Source organism: Arvicola amphibius, chromosome 8 (assembly GCF_903992535.2).
Source record: "Arvicola amphibius chromosome 8, mArvAmp1.2, whole genome shotgun sequence".
NCBI lineage: Eukaryota > Metazoa > Chordata > Mammalia > Rodentia > Cricetidae > Arvicola > Arvicola amphibius.
Window position 1 is genome coordinate 85,407,619 of NC_052054.1, and position 20,128 is coordinate 85,427,746.

Sequence of the window (20,128 nt, forward strand, 5' to 3'; positions counted from 1 at the left end):
CTGTCAAGCAATGGAATCCGCTCTTTGGCCAATCGGCCGGCCCTATTCGAGTCGGGGCGGGGCCGTCTTGGCGGGCCAGGCGGCGCGCGTGCGCAGAGAGCGCGCCCTTTTCGCCACCGTCGCTCGTACTGTCACGTGGGAGCCCGGTTGTCATGGCGGCTGCCCGGAAGCCGGTGCTGCTGGGACTTCGAGACACGGCTGTCCAGGGCTGCCCCAAGGGGCCTGCCGCCTGGACGGCTAGCAAGCTGGGCGGCGTCCCGGTGAGCATGGCCGCGAGGCCTCGGTGGGGCGCGAGGGGAGGTATCCCGCGGGAGGGGAGCGGAGTGAGTCCCAGGGTCTGAGCATCTGCTCCGTCCTCAGGACGCCCTACCGGCCGTTACGGCTCCGGGGCCGCAGTGTGGCCGCTGCGCGCAGCCGCTCGCGCTCGTCGTGCAGGTGTACTGCCCGCTGGAAGGCTCGCCGTTCCACCGGCTGCTGCACGTGTTCGCCTGTGCCCGCCCCGGCTGCGGCGACGGCGGGACACGTAGGTAGGCGGGGAGGTCCTGGAACCCAGGAGGGGCGGGCCGGGCCGGGCGAGCCTAGGTGGGGCCGGACTGGAGGGTGGAGCCCTCACGGCCTCTGTCTTGCCCCTAAGCTGGAAGGTGTTCCGCTCCCAGTGCCTGCAAGTGCCAGAGAAAGAGACTCGGACCGCCCAGGTAAAGCGTCTCGATCGGCACCTTGTGCTTTTCTATAATTTGAAGATCTTTTCCGGCATCTCGTTTAGGACAACCTTTGTTGGTCTGGTTTTGAGACACAGTCTCCTCCTCTGTAGCCCATGCTGGCGTTTTAATTGCCAGAAACCGGTTGGCCTAAATCCCTCCCTAGTTCTGTGGTTATCGTTAATGCATCACCACCACTATTTAAGACAGTTTTTTAGGAAGGTTTATTTTGGAGGCTGGAGAGATGGTTGAGCAGCCCAGATGTCTCGTTGCTCTTCCAGAGGACCCAGAATCGCTTTTCAGCACTCACACGGCCGCTTGAAATCATCTCTAACTCCAGTTTCAGGGATTCGAATGTCGTCTCCTAGCCTCAGTGGCACCAAGGAGACACGCACGCACACGCACGCACCAGGGGCACAATCACACGAAGGGAAAACACGCATACACATAAAATAAAAGTACATTTTCTGTTTAATGAAGTGGTGGTGATGCATGCATTTAATATCACCACTTAGGAGGCAGAAGCAGGAGAATCTCTCACGTTTGAGGCCAGGCGTGCGTGCGTGCGTGCGTTTGTGCGTGTGTGTGTGTGTGTGTGTGTCTACCTGTGAAGTTCAGAAGAGGTGTAAGATCCACTGAGCTGGAGTCACAGGCGTCTGAGAGCTACGTAATGTAGGGATGTGCTGAGTGGTCTCTCCAGGCCCCTAAGACAAAACTTTTAAACCTGTTTTTTAAAGTGCAACTGAATGAATTTTAAGGCTTTCAGAAGCGTCAAATCCTATTTTCTTATAGTTTTGTGGCTTTTTTTGTTTTTTTTTTTTTTTTTTTTTTTTGTTTGTTTTTCAAGACAGGGTTTCTCTGTAGCTTTGGAGCCTGGAACTAGCTCTTGAGACCAGGTTGGCCTCGAACTCACAGAGATCCTCCTGCCTCTGCCTCTTGAGTGCTGAGATTAAAGGTGTGTGCCACCACCGCCCGGCTTTTTGTGGCTTTTTTAAAGAAAGACTTTATTTTCAGTCACACATATATGTGTGCGGCTATGTGCATGCCAGTGCTGATGTCTGTGGAGACAGTTATCTCCTGTGCTGCCTCATGTGGGCGCTGGGAATCGAACCCAGGCCCTCTGGCAGAGCAGCCAGTGCTCTTAACTGCCAAGCCTTCTCTCTCTCCAGTCCTTGTGACTTTTTTTAGTTTGCACTTGAGATTGTAGTTTACTAATTTTTCTCATTTGAACGAATATAGGGGAGTGTACACATTCATGGTTGTGTGTAACGTAGAAAAGTAGTTTGATTCTATCAAAACAAGACATTTGGAAGTCTTTACTAGCCAAATTGATAGCCTGGGGAGAAGTCCCACAATGACTTCCCAAAGCACAGAAAGTACATCTCAGAATGGGCCCAGCTGCTACGCTGCCTCTGGCAATCAGGACACGTGGGTGAATGGTGGCTGCCCTGTCACAGAGCCTGGTATGCTGTCCTTGTTCTCAGAGCAGCTCACTTTGGCTTCCTTTATATTCTCTCTCTCTCTCTCTCATATCTCTCCGTTTCTGTCTTTCTCTAGTGTTTGGAGACAGGGTCTGGATTCATAGCTCAGGCTAACCTGGAAATCTGTGTCACCCACAGCCGTCATCCTGCCTCAGCCTGCCCCGTGCTGCTATGAGTCACCATGTCCAGCCATGAAACCATGTCACGGCATTGCTCTCTTCAAGTTTATGGCTCTCTCTTAAGTGGACCCAACTAGCTAACCCTCACATACATCTAATTCAAAATCTTAGCTGCTAAGGAGTCTGGGAAATGTTATTTAAAGTGATCTCTTTTGCCATTTATTATAAAATAAAACTCCGGGACAAATATTAAGGACAAAAACCTGAGATAGGCATAAATGACCACAAAAACACCCCACCAGTAGTGGCTTCTGGCCCCACCTCCTCTTCCCAGGGGCCTCTTCAATAAGTTCTATGATCTATTACAACCAGTTGAATGTGAACCCCACCTCTTTAACCAACACACTATTCCAATGAACATCAAATTACAACATAGACAAAATCCCTGAAACATAGGCTTTTTCCTGTTTTAGTACCTAGAATACATGAAAAGCTATATTGTGGAACAGAAAGATTGAAGAAACCTTGATCATTGTGCCACATTGCCCAGAAAAGACAGTTTTTAAGTCACCTCTGTTTTTGCTTGTTTTTAAGTTTGTTTATTTAATTTTATGTGTATCAATGTTTGTCTGCATGAATCTGTGTGCACCCCATGCACAGCTGGTGCCTTTGGAGGTCAGAAGGTGACATTTTATCCCCTGGAACCGGAGTTAGAGATACTTGCAAGCCACCCAAACCTGGGTCCTCTGGAAAAGCAGCAAATGCTCTTAGCCATTAAGCCATCTCTTCTGCCACAGTTTGGCTTTTGTGTGTTTGTTTTGAGACAGGGTCTCACTCTAGGCTTCAGGCTGACCTGGAACTCACAGAGCTCCATTAGCTTCTGCCTCAAGAATGCTTCGAGTAAATGGATGCCACCCATACCCAGTCTTAAGATGCTTTTGAGTGACCAGGATCCAGGACATCGAGTTGTAGTGAGATGAGGGCTGATCTGCAGGCTCACTGGTGCCGAGACGGGATGGTGCTGAGGCTGAAGGTGTAGATGAAGCCCTCTAAGTGTGGTTGCCTGTTTGCATTGGATATTCTTCTAGACGCAGGGTAACGGCCTGGCAGCTGAGCACTGGTGTGAAGGCTCGCAGGACTGGGGAAGCGACAGCGAGGAGACACCTCCACCAGCACCCACTGCAGATTTGGGAACTGACTCGAGTGGAGTCAGAGTTGCAGACTGGACTGCTGCGCAGCTCCAAGCTCTCCACCTGCAGGACACTGCCCCAGCTGTCACTCACCCTTCCCCTGTCGGGGAAGGGCCGCCCGTCCATACTGACGTGCCACAGTTCCAGCCCTACTATATCTGTGTGGCCGAAGAGGACGACTACGGCAACTCTGTGGGTCTTGACCATGCCCACAGTCTTCTGCAGGACTACCAGCGGAGGGAAGGTGTGGACCTGGAGCACCTGCTTTCCCTCTGGTGAGAACTGGCTACCACGGTTGAGCTCTTCAGGCAGGAAGCTGCACGGTTGGTTCCCTTCTGTCTTGCTCCCTGTGATGAGTTCTAGAGAGAAGGATGTGATTGGGCTCCTGTTCTGTTCTCTTTGGATGAGGAAAGCAAGTCCAGTCCTCCAGGGTTGACTGTGGCAGCCAACCCGCATTAACTTGCAGACATGCAGCTAAGTGCCCCCATGACCTGAACACAAATGAGCAAATGGGTTTGCAGTAGGGGTGCTTACGAACGACCACTCCCCATTTCTCTAGCTTCCTTTTCTGTTCTTTTGTGTGTTTTGTGTTTTGTTTGGGGGTGCTAGGGACTGAACTTCGGGCCTGCAGCATGTTAAATGAGTTGCTTACCACTGAGCTGTGTCCTGGGCCCATTTCTTTGTGTGCGTGCACACAAGGCGTGCACACGTAGAGGTTGGGGACATGGGAGGAGAACCTGCTCTTCTTCCACCATGTGGGATCTGGGAAAGGGAACAGCATCTTAACCCACTGAGACATCTCTTGCACCCTGCTTCGATTTTCTTGTTGTTGTCTTGATTTTGAGGTAGAGTTTCATGTAGATTAAGTTGGCCTCAAAGCTCTTGGTGTAGTCAGGGATGACCTTGAACTCCTGATCCTTCTGCATCCACTTTCTGAGTGTAGAGGTTTTATGCAGTGTTGGGGACCGAACATAGGCTTCTCTGGTGGTAGGCAGTGCTCTACCAGCTGAGATACATCCACAACCCTCTTTCTTGATTTCCTTTGTTAAAATTCCTGACAAGGAGTTTGTGTGTGCCTGTTTGTTTATGAGCAGGCACAGAGATCCGCCTGCCTCTGCCTCCTGAGTGCTAGGATTAAAGGGCGTGTGCCACCACCCAGCCTTCTTGTGTCTTTCTAGAACAGCAGATGAGCTAGGAGCAGTGTTCCTTGTTTCATGGCTCCGCTCTGACTCCAGAGCTCCCTCAGACTCTGAGACTATTCAGATTCTCATTTATGAGCTGGGAAGGGTGGCGGAGTTTCTGTTCTTTCATCACGTGTTTTGGTGGGTCCCCAGACAGTAGATGTAGAAAAGCCATGAACCAGAGCACTAAAGAGGAAGAACAGACTCTTGAAAGTTGGCCTCTGACCTCAGCAGGTGCTGTGGCCCATGTGCACTTGCGCCCCCCCCCCCCCCAGGTAATTAACAAAATAGAGAAAACCACCTTGCTTCCTGTGCGAATGCTCTGGCTCTCCAGACGTTCATAGTCTCACGTGGTCTCTGCTTTTCTCTTTAGTTCTTCTGGGGATGGGGATGAAAAATATGAGAAGACCAATATTAAAAATGGAGATCAAACGTTTTACAAGTTCATGAAGAGAATTGCAGCCTGCCAGGAACAGATTCTGAGGTAAAGATGACATGTTTTATTCTGTTTTACTGTAGAGGTAGCCTGCTGGCGAGCGCGCACCCACAGGAATCTCAGGGCTTCCTCCGGGTAAAGGTCGCCTGGCCAACCTCCGCAACAGTGAGACACTCATCTTTAAAATGTATTTTTATTATTTTTAATTTTGTGTATGTGTTTCTGTGACTTTAGGTTCCATAGAATACAGAAGAGATAGGTAATCGTGAGCTGCTCCATGTAGGTGCTGGGAACCAAATTTGAATTTTCTGTTCTTTTTTTTTTTTTTTAAACTATAAACTGATTGGCCCATTAGCTCAGACCTCTTATTAACTTAGAACTTACATTAGCCCATTATTCTGTGTTAGTCACATGGCTTGGTACCTTATTCAGCGAGGCAGTCACATCTTGCTTCTTCTGTGGCTGGGTCAGAACTGCAGACCAAGCTTTCCTCTTCCCAGAATTCTGGGGTTACATCAGTGAGGGGTTTGGGGTGGTCTAGTGGCATCTATTTTCTTGCAAACTCAGAAGTATTTTCCAGACTCTATATGACGATTGTTTTTTGGTTTACACTTCCTCTTAGTTATTTTAGTTTTATGTTTAAGCTTGCACAAGCATCAATTATTTTGGTTAATACATCTGGACCGTGGTCCTGAAATCATTGCCAAGGCACATGTGGCTATTAGGTGGCAGGGGGTGAAAGGCTGAGAAGTGTTGAGGCAGACACAGAATTAAATTGGCGTAGGATGCCTTATTCACACCTCTCATGTATATCCAGTTTTAATTTTTTTTAATATTTATTTATTTATTATGTATACAACATTCTGTCTGTGTGTATGCCTGCAGGCCAGAAGAGGACACCAGACCCCATTACAGATGGTTGTGAGCCACCATGTGGTTGCTGGGAATTGAACTCAGGACCTTTGGAAGAGCAGGCAATGCTCTTAACCTCTGAGCCATCTCTCCAGCCTCCCAGTTTTAATTTTTGATGTTGCAGAAGGTGTATGGTGGCATTTCAGTTGTGACTGTGATGCTCACTTCCCGTAACTGAAAGACACTGACCACATTTTCAAGTATTTGTTTTCTACCTCTTACACCTTTTTTTTTCTTCTAAGGCTAGGGATCAAATTCAGGTTGTAAAGGTTAAGCACTCTACCGCTGAACTGTATCCCCAGACTTCAACTTTTTGGTTTCCTTTTCATGGTGCATGTATGGAGCTCCAGGGACACCTTGTGGGAGTTGTTCCTCCCTTTCCACTGTGTGGGTGCAGGCGATCACACTCAAGTGGTCAGGCTCAGTAGCAAGACCTTTACCTGCCCAGCCTGTAGTTTCCAACATAGGATCTTACAGTGCAGCTCAGGCTGGCTTGCAGCTGGCTCTCTAGACCAGGCGAACTTAAGAATTTGTGACTTCCCTGGGCCTCCATATTCTCAATGCGGGGATTCGCTCAGTGCTGTTCTGTCAGGTGTTGCCCCATGCATTGGGATACTGTCTACGGATGTGCACTGCTTGTCTGATGAGTCAAGGCTGCTGTGACTGGTAGGCTGCTATGATTCTGATGCCACCTGACCCACGTAACTGTACAGGCTTTCAGGGTCTTTGTGTAATTGATCTTCAAGTTTGCTTCTGTTTTCTTCCTTTCAGACAGGTTTTTATATAGCATAGGCTGGTCTCAAACTTGCTATGTATCCAGTAATGACCTCAAATATGATCCTGGGCTGGAGAGATGGTTCAGTGGTAAGAGAACTGGCTGTTCTTGCAGAGGACCTGGGCTTGTCTCCAGCACCCATATGGTGGATCACAGCTGTCTGTGACTCTCTGGTCCCAGGGCGTCTGACACCTTCTTGTCACTAAGGTCCAGGTGCACACATAGTACACATATTTCACTTGCAGGCAAAATATACATCCATATTAAATATTTTGAAAAATCAATCTGATCACCGTGCCTCCACCACTAGAGCACTGAGGTGTATAGGCATGCATTACCATGTCCCATTTACACCGTGCCGGCTTTAGCCCCAAGCAGCACACGTGCTAGGTAAACAGTTCATGTATAATTGATTTTTTTTTATTGCCTGCATGTATGTTGGTTAGTTTGTGTGAAGGTGTCAGAACTTGGAGTTACAGACAGTTGTAGGCTGCCATGTGGGTGCTGGGAATTGAACCCAGGTCCTCTGGAAGAGCTGTCAGTGCTCTTAACCATTGAGCCTGCTGAGCCATCTCCTCTCCCCCCTTCAATCCTCCCCCAAGGTCCCCATGCTCCCAATTTACTCAGGAGATCTTGTCCTTTTCTACTTTCTACTTCCCATGTAGATTAGATCTATGTGAGTCTCTCTTGGTGTCCTCATTGTTGTCTAAGTTCTCTGGGATTGTGGTTTGTACGCTGGTTTTCTTTGCTTTATGTTTAAAAACCACCTATGAGTGAGTACATGTGATAATTGTCTTTCTGTGTCTGGGTTACCTCACTCAAAATAATGTTTCCTAGCTCCATCCATTTTCCTGCAAAATTCAAGATGATATTTTTTTCTGCTGTGTAGTACTCCATTGTGTAAATGTACCACATTTTCCTTATCCATTCTTTGGTCAAGGGGCATTTAGGTTGTTTCCAGGTTCTGTCTATGACAAACAATGCTGCTGTGAACATAGTTGAGCACATGCCCTTGTGGCACGATTGAGCATCCTTTGGATATATACCCAAAAGTAGTATTACTGAGTCTTGAGAAAGGTTATTTCCTAATTTTCTGAGAAATCACCACACTGACATCCAAAGGGGTTGAACCATTTTGCATTCCCACCAGCAATGCAGAAGTGTTCCCTTTTCCCCACAACCTCTTTAGCATAAGTTGTCATCAATATTTTTGATCTTGGCCATTCTTACAGGTGTAAGATGTAATCTCAGAGTTATTTTGATTTGCATTTCTCTGATGACTAAGGATGTTGAACATTTCCTTAAGTGTCTTTCAGCCATTTTAGATTCCTCTGTTGAGAGTTCTCTGTTTAGGTCTGTACTCCATTTTTTTTTAAATTGGATTATGTGTTCTTTTGGTGTTCAATTTCTTGAGTTCTTTGTATATTTTGGAGATCAGACCTCTGTCTGATGTGGGCTTTTCCCATTCTGTAGGCTGTCGTTTTGTCTTGTTGACCATGTCCTTTGCTTTATAGAAGCTTTTCAGTTTCAGGAGGTCCCACTTATTAATTGTTTCTCTCAGTGTCTGTACTACTTGGGTTATATTTAGGAAGTTGTTCCCTGTGCCAATGCGTTCAAGTAAAATTCCCACTTTCTCTTCTATAAGGTTCAGTGTGGCTGGCTTTATGTTGAGGTCTTTGATCCATTTGGACTTGAGTTTTGTGCGTGGTGATAGATATGGGTCTGTTTTCATTCTTTTTTTTTAAATTTTATTTATGAAAAAAATAAATTTTATTTATTGTGTATATAATATTCTGTCTGTGTGTATGCCTGCAGGCCAGAAGAGGGCACCAGACCCCACTACAGATGGTTGTGAGCCACCATGTGGTTGCTGGGAATTGAATTCAGGACCTTTGGAAGAGCAGGCAATGCTCCCAACCTCTGAGCCATCTCTCCAGCCCCTGAGCCATCTCTCCAGCCCCTGTTTACATTCTTCTACATGTTGATATCCAGTTATGCCAGCACCACTTGTTAAATATGCTTTCTTTTTTTTCCATTTGATATTTTTTGCTTCCTTGTCAATAATCAGGTGTTCGAAGGTGTATGGATTGGTATCTGGGTCTTCTATTCGGTTCCATTGGTTTTCCTGTCTGTTCTCATGCCAATACCAGTCTGTTTTCAGTACTGTAGCTCTGTAGTAGAGTTTGAAGTCAGGGATTGTGATGCCTCCAGAAGTTCTTTTATTGTTCAGGATTTTGTTTTGTTTTGTTTTGTTTTTGTTTTTTGTTTTTTGTTTTTCGAGACAGGGTTTCCCTGTAGTTTCTAGAGCCTGTCCTGGAACTAGCTCTTGTAGACCAGGTTGGCCTCGAACTCAGAGATCCGCCTGCCTCTGACTCCCGAGTGCCAGGATTGTTTTGGCTATCCTGGATTTTGCTTTTCCATATGAAGTTAAGTTTCGAGGTCTTTGAAGAATTTTGCTGGGATTTTGATGGGCAGTGCGTTGAATCTGTGTGTAGTTGAATTTTATCTGTTCTCCCTGATTCTACTTTGTGTGTATTGGGAAAACAAACCCAAGACCTCAGAAATGTCAAGCAAGGGTGCTACCCTATCCTCTGTTCACGCTTTTACTTTTAATCTGCTTTGAATGTTGTTCTTTTTTTAAGATTCAGTGTGTGTGTGTGTGTGTGTGTGTGTGTGTGTGTGTGTGTGTGTACAATTGTTCTCAGAGGCCAGAAGAGGGTGTCGGATACCCTGGAGCTAGAGTTAAAGGCATCTGATGTGGGTGCTGGGAACTGAACACTGGTCCTCTGGAAGAGCACCCTTAACCACTGAGCTGTCTCCAACCCTAGGGTTAAAGGGCTTAAACTATGTATCTAGTTGGGTCTTTCCTTTAATTCTGTTTGCTGTTAAATGGGATATCAAACTCAGGTTTTTAGGATGGTGGCAAGTTACTTAGCTATCCTGATGGCCCTGACCTCGAACTTCTGATTCTTCTCCCACAGCCTTCCAAATGTTGGGATTTTGTGTATGTGACCCCATGCCTATTTTTTTTTAATATGTTTAAGAGGGGATTATACTGACTTTATTCAGCCAAGCAATACCAATTTCCCTTGATAGCTGGCTGTAGGCAAACATGATTCTGCCTTAATCATGAGATGAATGCTCAGGGTCCATATCACACAGTACCTACATGTGCGTGTATGTATATGTATGTGTGTGTGTGTATGCTCATATACAGAACTATATGTGTGTGGGTCATGCAATGGCTATAGAAGGGTCTTACTGGACGCAGAGGTAGAGAGCTGATGGAGTGTAGGGAGCGAGGTTGATTAATAAGTAACCAGACCAGCTCTATTCAAAAGATTTTAATAATTGAGGGAAAACTTACACGACCAAAGATCCCGCGAATGCCAGGAGTGCAGGAAACCAAAGAGGGAAAAAAACAAACACACACAGATGCTTTATAGACTATGTGTGGCCCCGGGGGGGGGGGGGGGGGGGGTGGGACACACCCCACAGACAAGGTGATTGGCTGGGCTTCCCCTTCATCTCCCCCTTTTGTCTAAATAAGACAGAACCAAACCAAATAACAACTATATACAATAGGAACAAATAATAAATATAAAATTACAAACAACAAATAATATTAAGCAAGAAACATATAACAAAAGTTTTACTAAACATTCTATTTCAAGGAGTCTAAAATGTAGAGGGTAACTACAATTATTTAATCTTCAACCCCATCAAAGATCTGAGAAGGGAAATAATATTACTTAAGCAACCAGGAAGTACAAACAAGAAACTTCCAAAATGTGCAACAAATGACAGAGACAACTGACTACCTGGGCAATCACCCAGAGTCTCGTTTGCATTTTTGAGTCAACCAGCTTTGGCTAAGGCCTATCATAACTGACATACCATTATCAAAGGCAAGGAACTTTTTTTAGAACTATCCTACCCTGTCTTGGCAAGATAAGACAATCCTGTTTTATCCACTTATGGATACTCTGTATCTTTGTCAGTAGTTGAGGTATGGGCTTTTCTTTGCCCAAAGGCCAGTTCTGCCAAGAAGACAAGCTCCCAGTGGAGTGTCTTTGGTGCTCAATGTTCTCTCGGGAGTAGAGTGGTGTTGCCAGGAGTGATTGTGTCTCATAAGTACAAAACTCTAGGTTAGATTAAAGGCCATTTTCTACAGCTCCTCAAAGAGGTCGAAGATTATACTATCTATACTAAATATATTTTCTATGTATCTAAAAAACCTGAATATCCTAAATACAAATATGACAAACATATATGACTGTTGATTTATAATTCTCGATACCTATCTAACTTGAAGACTAAGAGAATAAACAGCTGTGTAATAAATGAGGACAATGATCTCCAAATGACACACCCCACAGACAAGATGATTGGCTGGGCTTCCCCTTCAATGGAGAAGCAGTGAAGTCACTGATGTGTTTAGATATGATGCTAACAGGGCTGGAGAGATGATTCAGTGGTTAAGAGCACTAACTGTTCTTCCAGAGGACCTGGGTTCAATTCTCAGCACCCACTTGACAACTTGTCTGTTGCTCTAGTTTCAGGGACCTGACACCCATGGCAAAACACCAATGCACATAAAAAGAAAATAGATATGATGCTAACTGATCCAGTTGGTGAGCTTCTGGAGACAGCTCGCCAAGCTGTGTAGTCATAGGCTTGAACCAAACTGCAGAGACAAGGGATAGGACTGTGAAGGCCATAGAGCTGAGGAACAGGACTGGGTCTGCAAGAGGGAGAGAGAGCAGTTCCGGTAGGTCATTATCTGCAGCTGGGACTGAGCTGAGCCAAGCCCCTGAGCAGTTGGCAGTACACACCAAGAAGTCATGGAACAGGCCATGGTCACCCAGGTGTCCTCTGTATGGGTCCAGGTGAGGATTTCAGGTCCCTCCGAGGTTAGGTAGGTGTGTTGGATTACTTCACAGGCCTGGTTTTGCTGATGTAGTTAGAGTGTGTCCATGTGTGGCTCCCCTATCTACTTCAGTGAGCTCCAAGTGCAGCCTTTCTTCCTTGAGAAATGTGTCGTCTGTCCTCCAGGTGAGGCAGAGCTACTCTGCCTCTGAGTTTGTACTCAACATGGAACCAGGGCATGGCTCAGCCAGAATCTCACTGATAGAATATGGGGTAATTAGGGCAGGGCTCAAAGGCTAGCCTGTAAGTGTCTTGTCCAACCGGTCTCATACCCCGCAAGGCTGAAGATAAGTTATTGTCCTAAACCTGCAGTCTGGACTCCTGGATGAGCAGTCTTTGAGGACAGATGGCCCTCCCAGATTAGAGTGGATATCCATGATGAGGCTATGTCACGGGGCTGAAGTGATCTTCTGAGAGCCACTCAGTCCCCTAAGCAAGGAGGACTTTTTTCCAGACCTCCTTGCAGGAGCAAGATGCATGTTGCTTAGCTACGTAATAATTAGGCTGGTGGGTCTGTTCCATCCAGTCTGGTCTACAGAGTGAGCTCAGGCCAGTGTCTACATAATGAGACCCCATCTCAACTAAAATAAAATATTATGTATGGAAAGCAGAAAAAGGAGACTTAACACATTGGGAAGAGTAACTTACTTATAAAGGGGTCCAGTGACCCCTACCTCATCTCTCTTTGGGGCCTGCAGTGGCATTGTGCCAAGTGTTAACAAGACTTCAGTTCCCTTGATTGCTTCACACAGTTGCTGGGGTGCCCTGCCGTGTGGCTGTCCTTGCTGTTAGTTCTGATCCTGTGCAGTGGTCCCAGCTGCTGGTCGCAGGCACGTGTGCCTCTGATGCGTGACTTTTCCCTTCCTTGCCATAGGTATTCGTGGAGTGGAGAGCCTCTCTTTTTGGCCTGTCCCACATTGGAAGTCTCTGAGGTCCCAGCCTGCAGTGGCTGTGGAGGCCAGAGGACCTTTGAGTTTCAGCTTATGCCGGCACTGGTCAGCATGCTTAGCAGTCCCAACCTAGGTAAGAAGCCCTTTGCTGACTTTAGTGTCTATGATGCTTAAATGAAAGGCTTTCTTTAATTATTAAATGTAGAATCTATAGAAAAGGTGAGAAATTTGTAATCCAGCAAAATTCTAATACCATCACTAACAATAACCATTTTGGTAATTTCAGACTGAACATGCTAATTTTTACTTAAAAAAATGTTTATTATTTATGTGTGTGGGTGTGTTGCCTGCCAGTATGTCTGTGCATCACATGTGTTCCTGGTTCCTAAGGATGCCAGAAGAGAGCCCCGGTTTTCCTGGAGTTGGAGAAGTTGTGAGCCGCCCGGTGGGTGCTGCGGTTGGAGCTGCGTCCTCGGAAGGGGCAGCCACTGCTCTTCTCTGCTGTGCCATCTCTGCTGCTCTTAATATTTTTGTCACAGTATTTTATAGTCAGGTTTTAGTGGCATTTTTGTGGTTTGTTCTGAGACAGAGTCTCATGTGTCCCACCTTGGCTTTGAACTTGACAGATAGCTGAGAATAACCATAAACTTCTGTTCTCCTGCGTCTACCTCAGAGTGCTGGGGTTGCAGGTATGTGCCAGAATACCCAATTTTATATAATGAGACTTACTGTCATTTAACAAAGTTGCTTAGAGGCCAGCAAGATGGCTCAAGGTAAAGTTGATGTCTCAGTGGTTAAAGGAGTTTGTTCCAAATACCCGACAGCCTGAGTTTGGTCCCTGAATCCCACAGTGGAAGGAGAGAACTAATTCCCAAAAGTTGTTCTCTGGCTTTTACATGGAGTATGTGGCATGCAAGCACCGCCCCCCCCCCTCTGCGCGCGCGACACATAAATAATAAGTAAAAATAAAACAGGGTCATCACGGTGACTTAGCAGATCACGTGCAGTGCAAGCCTGATGCCCTGAGTTGGCTCCCCCAACCCATAAAAAAGAGTGGATGGAGAGAAACGCCTCTGCAGAGTGGTCCCCGACCTCCGCCTGTGCGCTACCCGGACACAGACACAGGAACAGCCACACAGTAACCACAGACTCATTACACAGACTGCTTAGCTGGAGCTAGCCACATTCTTATAGTCTCCTTACTTGGGAAGCTGAGTCAGGACCGTGCTTGAGGACAGCCTGGACAGCACACTGACTGTTGCAGAAAGAAAATGAATTTGGGTTGGGTTGGGACTGGAGAGATGGCTCAGTGATTAAGAGCGCTGTTTGCTCTTCCAGAGGACCCAAACTCAATTCCCAGCACACAGGGGGTGACTCACAACTGCCTGTGACTCCAGTTCCAGGGGATCTGATGTGTCTTCCAGCCTCTGAGGTCACTGCACAAATGTATACCATAAGGCAGATCATTCATACATGAAATGATAAAATAAGCTTAAAACTAAAACCAAATTAAAAGCTTGGCATGTAATCATATACCATACATTCATTCAGCACTAAGAAAGCAGAGACAGGCAGTTCTCTGTGAGTTTGAGGCCAACCTGGTTTACATAGCTAGTTCCAAGGCCAACCTGGTTTACATAGCTAGTTCCAAGGCCAACCTGGTTTACATAGCTAGTTCCAAGACAGTCAAGGCTGTTACTTAGAGAAACCCTGTCTTGAAAAACCAAATTAATAGTAATAATAATAGAAGTAATGAGTTCTTTCTAAATGTAATTATTCTGTCATTTTATATTCCTTTTTTTAATTTTTAAAAGGAAAATGTAAGCTGGGCGGTGGTGGCGCATGCCTTTAATCCCAGCACTCGGGAGGCAGAGGCAGGCGGATCTCTGTGAGTTCGAGACCAGCCTGTTCTACAAGAGTTAGCTCCAGGACAGGCTCTAAAGCTGCAGAGAAACCCTGTCTTGAAAAACCAAAAAAAAAAAGGAAAATGTATAGTTTGTGATGTAGGTGGGTCTTCTATCTATCTGTTGTTTCATTGGTTAATTAATAATGAAACTGCTTGGCCTGATAGGTCAGAACATAGGTGGGTGGAGTAGACAGAATGGAATGCTGGGAAGAAGGCAGTGAGGCAGATGCCTCAGGCAGTCGCCATGCCTCTCCTCTCCAAGATGGATGCAGGCTAGAATCTTCCCGGTAAGCCACCACCTTGTGGTGCTACACACATTACTAAATATGGTTTAATCAAGATGTGAGTTAGCCAGTAAGAAGCTAGAGCTAATGGGCCAAGCAGAGTTTAAAAGAATACAGTTTCTGTGTAATTATTTCGGGGCATAAGCTAGCCAGGAGGCCGGGAACTGGGTGGCAGGAATGCAGCCTGCCACTCCACACAACAAGTTTGGATCTGGAAAGATGACTCAGTGGTTAAGAGTATTTGTGGCTTTTGCAGAGGACCCTAGTTCAGTTCCCAGACTTTTCACTCCGGTTCCAAGGGATCTGATGCTCTCTCTGACTTCACTGGGCTTCTGCATTCATGTGTTGCATGTACATACACGTAAAATAAAAATGTAGTTTTATAATAAAGTAATATATTAATCAGTTTCTTATTATTAAGAGTGACTCTCTGAGGCTCTGAATGGCCAGGTATGTTAGCATAGCCTGCTCTGTGTAGTAGGTTCAGGCTAACCAGGCTAATAATAAGATCCTGTCCAAGTCTCTGGACTTTTTTTTTCCTCTGAGACAAGGTTTCTCTGTGTTAACAGTTCTAGCTGTCCTGGAACTTGCTTTGTAGACCAAGCTGGCCTCGAACTTACAAAGATCTGCCTGCCTCTGCCTCCCAAATGCTGGGATTAAAGGCGTGAGCCACCACTACCTGGTTCAGAATCATTTTATTTCCATAAATTTCATAACAGCGTCACCACTTCTCATTTTTAATGTAGCCATTTGAGTCCTCTCTCTTTTTCTTAAGATTTATTTTTTAGAGCTGGGCGATAGCTCAGCCTGTTCGGCGCATGGCGTTGGCGCAAGCGAGGTCCCGAGTTCGAAGCCCGGGTCCGTGAGATTCTGTCACTGAGCGGTTCTGTGTCCCGTGTGTGTTGCGTGTGTCTGTGTGCGTGAGCGTTCCCACGCTGTCTTGTGGGGGAAAAAAGATTTATTTTTTATTTCATCTGCATGTGTGTATGTATACCATATACATGCCTGTGTCCTCAGAGGTAAGAAGAGGGTGTCATATCCCTTGAAAGTAAAGTTACACATAGTTGTGAGCCGTCCCACAGTTGCTGGGAGTCCAACTGAGCTCCTCTCCAAGAGCAACAAGGGTTCTTAATCACTGGACCATCTCAGGCTGACCTCTAATCATAGAGATCCACCTGCCTCTGCTTCCTGGGTGTTGGATTAAAGGCGTATACCACCACCACCCCTTGAAACCTCCTTTTTCTTAAAATGTATTTGTATGTGTGCATACATGTGTTCTTGTGTGAATGTGCTCAAGTACCATGGCACATATGTAAAGGTCAGAGGACAAGCCCAGATATTGCTCCTCACCTTTGACCTTGTGTGAGGCAGGCTCTTTCTCATTTGCTGCTGGCTGTGTACTCAGACTGGCTGGCCTGGAGACTTTGCTTCTCCACCTCCAGCTCAGTTCTCCAAGAGTGCTGGGAACACAGACCTTGCCTTGTATGGCTTTTTTTGTGGTGGTGGTGGGGGGGGGTCTTTCGAGACAGGGTTTCTCTGTGTAGCAATGGCTGCCCTAGAGCTCAGTTTGTAGACCAGGCTGGCCTCAAACTCACAGAGATCCACCTGCCTCCCAAGTGCTGGGATCAAAGGTGTTTGCCAAAGTAAAGTTCATTTATGAGCAGTTAACTGTAAAACTGCCTTTTGTTTTTATTTTTTGAGGCAGGGGTAAGGTGTTGCCCTGGATGGCTTGATCTAACTGTTTAGCCAAGGATGATGACCTGTGTTCACCTCGTCATGAATGTACCTTTTAACTTTCTCCTTGTAGAAATCTAGAGCATGTGGTATTTTTCAGGTCTTGCTGTGGAGTTTGGAACAATTCTCGTTTACACATGTGAGCAGAGTTGCTGGCCTGCGAATCAGAAGACTCCCATGGAAGAATTCTGTATTATACAAGAAGACCCAGATGAATTTTTATTTAAGTAGAACACTTTGTCTTATTTATACAAATTAAAATATTTTCATATTCAAATACATGTATGTTTACCTTATTTTAGCTTCTCTCTTCCCTTAAGACAGGGTAGCCTTGAACTTGTGGCAATCTTCCTGCCTCAGACTAGCATATAAATTTTTAACTAATGTTTTTTTGTTTGATTTATTGCTATTTTTCTTTTATTTTGTCTTGTTAGAGACATGGTCTCTCAGTGTAGCCTAGGCTAGTCTTAAACTCAACAATCCTTCTGCTTCAGCCTCCCAAGTGCTAGGATTACAGGTGAGGACCACCATACCCAGCTTTATTTATTTATTTGTCTGTTCATTTATTGTTTGTTTATTTTCAAGACGAGGTTTCTCTGTGGTAGCTCTGGCTGTCCTGAAAGTCTCTCTGTAAATCAGGCTGGCCTTGAATTCACACAGATCCTCTTGCCCTTGCCTCCCAAATGCTAGGATTAAAGGTAAGGGTCACCACTGCCTGGGTATTAACTTTTGTTTTTGTTTTCTGTTTCTTTGTTTTTGTTTTTGGATAGAGGGTTTCTCTGTGTAGCCCTGGCTGTCCTGGAACTCACTCACTCTGTAGACCAGGCTGTCCTCAAATCAGAGATATGCCTGCCTCTGCCTCCCGAGTGCTGGGAGTAAAGGTGTGAATCACCACCAGGTTTAACAGTTATTTTGCCTTTTTCTTTCTTTTGGAGACTATGGAGCTTGAAGCATTACCTCCTGACTGTATGGATCAATGCACTGTCTGTATGGTAGCAATTATGAAGTATTCCCTCCTGGCCTAGAGGCCAGTGACCTCATCCACAGACACCCTGGCGGACATTCTGTCGCTGGTTTAGCAGTCAGCATCTTCCCATCCCCCTCCAGTGTACCCCGCTGCACCCTTTCCCAGACCTGCAGAAATCCTGCCCTTAGACCCTAGCTACCTAGACCTGTCCTGTGCTTCCCCGTCAGCATTCTGCTCTTGCAGCATCCTGAGAAGGATCTCCGTGCCATGGCCTCCATCCAACTTCCACGTGCCCTGTTTCCCCTTCCTGTATTCAGTTTCTCTGTCACCAACCTCCATTTCCTCTCCCTTGACAGCAGTATGGGAACACTCCCGCTGATCATGTTCCAGCATGCTCTTGGCTCTGTGCAGTGGGGAGAAGAGAATTGGCCCTGATGAGTGTGGGGTGTGGTCATGTGCACAGTGTACCTAGTGAGAATTTTCTCTGAAGGAAAGTGACTGTGTGTACAGACAAAAGGCTCTGGTCAGTGAGGTTCCTGCAGAGCTTGCCTGAGCATCGTTAGCTCTGCAGAGAGCTGTCCACTCCTCTTTTCTGCCATGCCCAGAAGTCTCCACCAGCTTCTCTATCATGCCTGTGGCTGTAGACAGCAACTACCTCAGCTGGCTAGACCAGTTACTCCAACTGGAGCAGAAAGTGACTGATTACATCACAGCTGTGGCACTGTGAGTTTATTCAGATGGTCAGTGCCATCCTGCTCTGGTCAGGGGGCATCTTGACAAGAAGAAGAGTAACGGCTTGCTGTGTCTTTTTGAGTCAGGTGCTAGTGGGGATGGTACATGGGGTTAGCTGGGTTGGGAGGTTGCTTGGTGGTAGAGTTTGGCAAGGCTCTGGTTAGAAAAGAAAGAAAAAAAAAGCATTCATACCTTTACAAATTGTTAGGGTCTTTTAGACAGGGTCTCCAGTTTGCTGTGTAGCTAATGATGATCTTACTTGCACATCCAAAGTTACAGGAACGTACCACCATGCTTGGATTTTGGGGTACTGGGGTTCAAAGCCAGGCCTTGTGCATGCTAGGCAAGCACTCTGCCAACTTAACTCAGACCGTTTTTTAGTTTTTTGAGTCACAATCCCAGGTTGGCCTCATACTAACCTATTCTCCCTCTGCCTCTCCGTGTACTACTTTCAGGGGAAGGTAGGCTGCTGACCAAACCTGCATGTGTGCGTTTGTAGGTGTACACAGAAGTCAGAAGAGGGCTGTGATGGCCTCTTCTGTGCGTCTCCATCTTATTTAATGCATGAGCTCCCTGAACCTGGAGCTGATGTCTTCCTGCTAGTCTGGCGGCCAATGAGCTCCAGTGACCTTTCTGTGTCTGTCCCCATCACTGCTATATTATAGAAGTACAGGCCTTCAAAGATCACACCCCACTTGTTATGTAGATGCTGGGATCTGAATCGGGACCCTGTGCTTTATAGCAAGTGCTCTTACACACCAAACCATTTCTCCAGCCCTGCTCTAGCATCTTTGAGTTTGGTTATATGCCCTTGTGGTGGGTGTTACCTACTTAAAGCATACAGGTGGACAGAGGCTTTCCTACAGTCCTATAAGAATACACTGTGATAGCTGGGCGGTGGTGGCACATGCCTTTAATCCCAGCACTCAGGAGGCAGAGGCAGGCGGATCTCTGTGAGTTCGAGGCCAACCTGGGCTACAAGAGCTAGTTCCAGGACAGGCTCCAAAAAGCTACAGAAGAAACCCTGTCTCGAAAAAACAAAAAAACCAAAAAAACAAAAAAAAAAGAATACACTGACATGTGAAGAAAACAAGCCTGCACTAAACCATTTAGATGCAGCACTGTGCATGAGGTCATGGGTTGCAGAAGTAGCAATGTCAAGAAAGGAAGTTGCACACTTAGTACTCTGTTAAGGACACGGGAATAGAGAGGTACGGTAGGCAAGGTTGTTGCATGGGAGAGGAGAGGCGCTTGCAGCTCTTCCTGCACTTATCAGCGTAAGTTCCTATTAGAACTTGTTATGCGGGGCAGATATAAAGCCTCCTGGGAAGGGCATCTGTTAGATTAGCTTCAGGGTGGTACTTGTGAGCATTGGGCCTGTATTGGGGAGAACTCAGCCCATATACAGGAGTGCCTCCACCCTGTTGAAGTCATCTTTTCTTTCCTATACTTAATGTATCCAGGTAGTGCATAAAAATTCCTCTAGGCCAATGTGTGTGTGATTGTGAGCCAGTCACCTGCAGAGAAAGACAACAACAGCTCCAACAGCCAAGTTTCTGCTTTCTGTCTTTAGAATTACTGTTTTCTGTGATGAGCATGAACTGAGAAACAACCACAGACAAAAATATCAACCAGGGTGGGCTCAGTGGTTAAGAGCACTGACTGCTCTTACAGAGGACCAGGGTTTGTTTCCCAGCACCCACAAGGTAGATCCCAGGTATCTGGATGGAACTCTACAGGCTCTGTATGCACCCGATGCACAGGAACTCAGTAAAAATAGAAATGAGGTGGAGAGAGAGAGAGTGCGATACCTGAGTTCTCCGCCAGCCTCCACAGGTGGCGCATGCACCCACAGACACACACAGGGACCAGTGCATCCTGATGAATGCTGACT

The 20,128-nt window shown here is 46.2% G+C and overlaps 1 protein-coding gene across 2 annotated transcripts; it reads left to right on the top strand.

Moving 5' to 3' along the window:
* Positions 1 to 127: 127 nt before the first annotated feature.
* Positions 128 to 16,812, top strand: Pdcd2l (programmed cell death 2 like). Of its 2 annotated transcripts, XM_038340613.1 has the most exons (7): positions 128 to 260; positions 361 to 527; positions 635 to 695; positions 3,387 to 3,763; positions 5,043 to 5,153; positions 12,596 to 12,744; positions 16,636 to 16,812. In XM_038340613.1, exons 1-7 carry the CDS (start codon positions 153 to 155, stop codon positions 16,764 to 16,766), a joined length of 1,104 nt encoding a protein of 367 aa, XP_038196541.1. In that variant the 5' UTR covers positions 128 to 152; the 3' UTR covers positions 16,767 to 16,812. The 2 variants fall into 2 exon arrangements, with proteins under 2 accessions (XP_038196541.1, XP_038196542.1); XM_038340614.1 differs by lacking the exon at positions 5,043 to 5,153.
* Positions 16,813 to 20,128: the final 3,316 nt, after the last annotated feature.

Bases quoted from the DNA above. Each gene is read 5' to 3' on its own strand.
- Pdcd2l (XM_038340613.1), top strand. From the start codon at position 153: ATGGCGGCTGCCCGGAAGCCGGTGCTGCTGGGACTTCGAGACACGGCT. The intron at 261-360 runs GTGAGCATGGCC...CTCCGTCCTCAG, and splicing joins GCAAGCTGGGCGGCGTCCCG to GACGCCCTACCGGCCGTTAC. The intron at 12,745-16,635 runs GTAAGAAGCCCT...GGTATTTTTCAG, and splicing joins GCTTAGCAGTCCCAACCTAG to GTCTTGCTGTGGAGTTTGGA.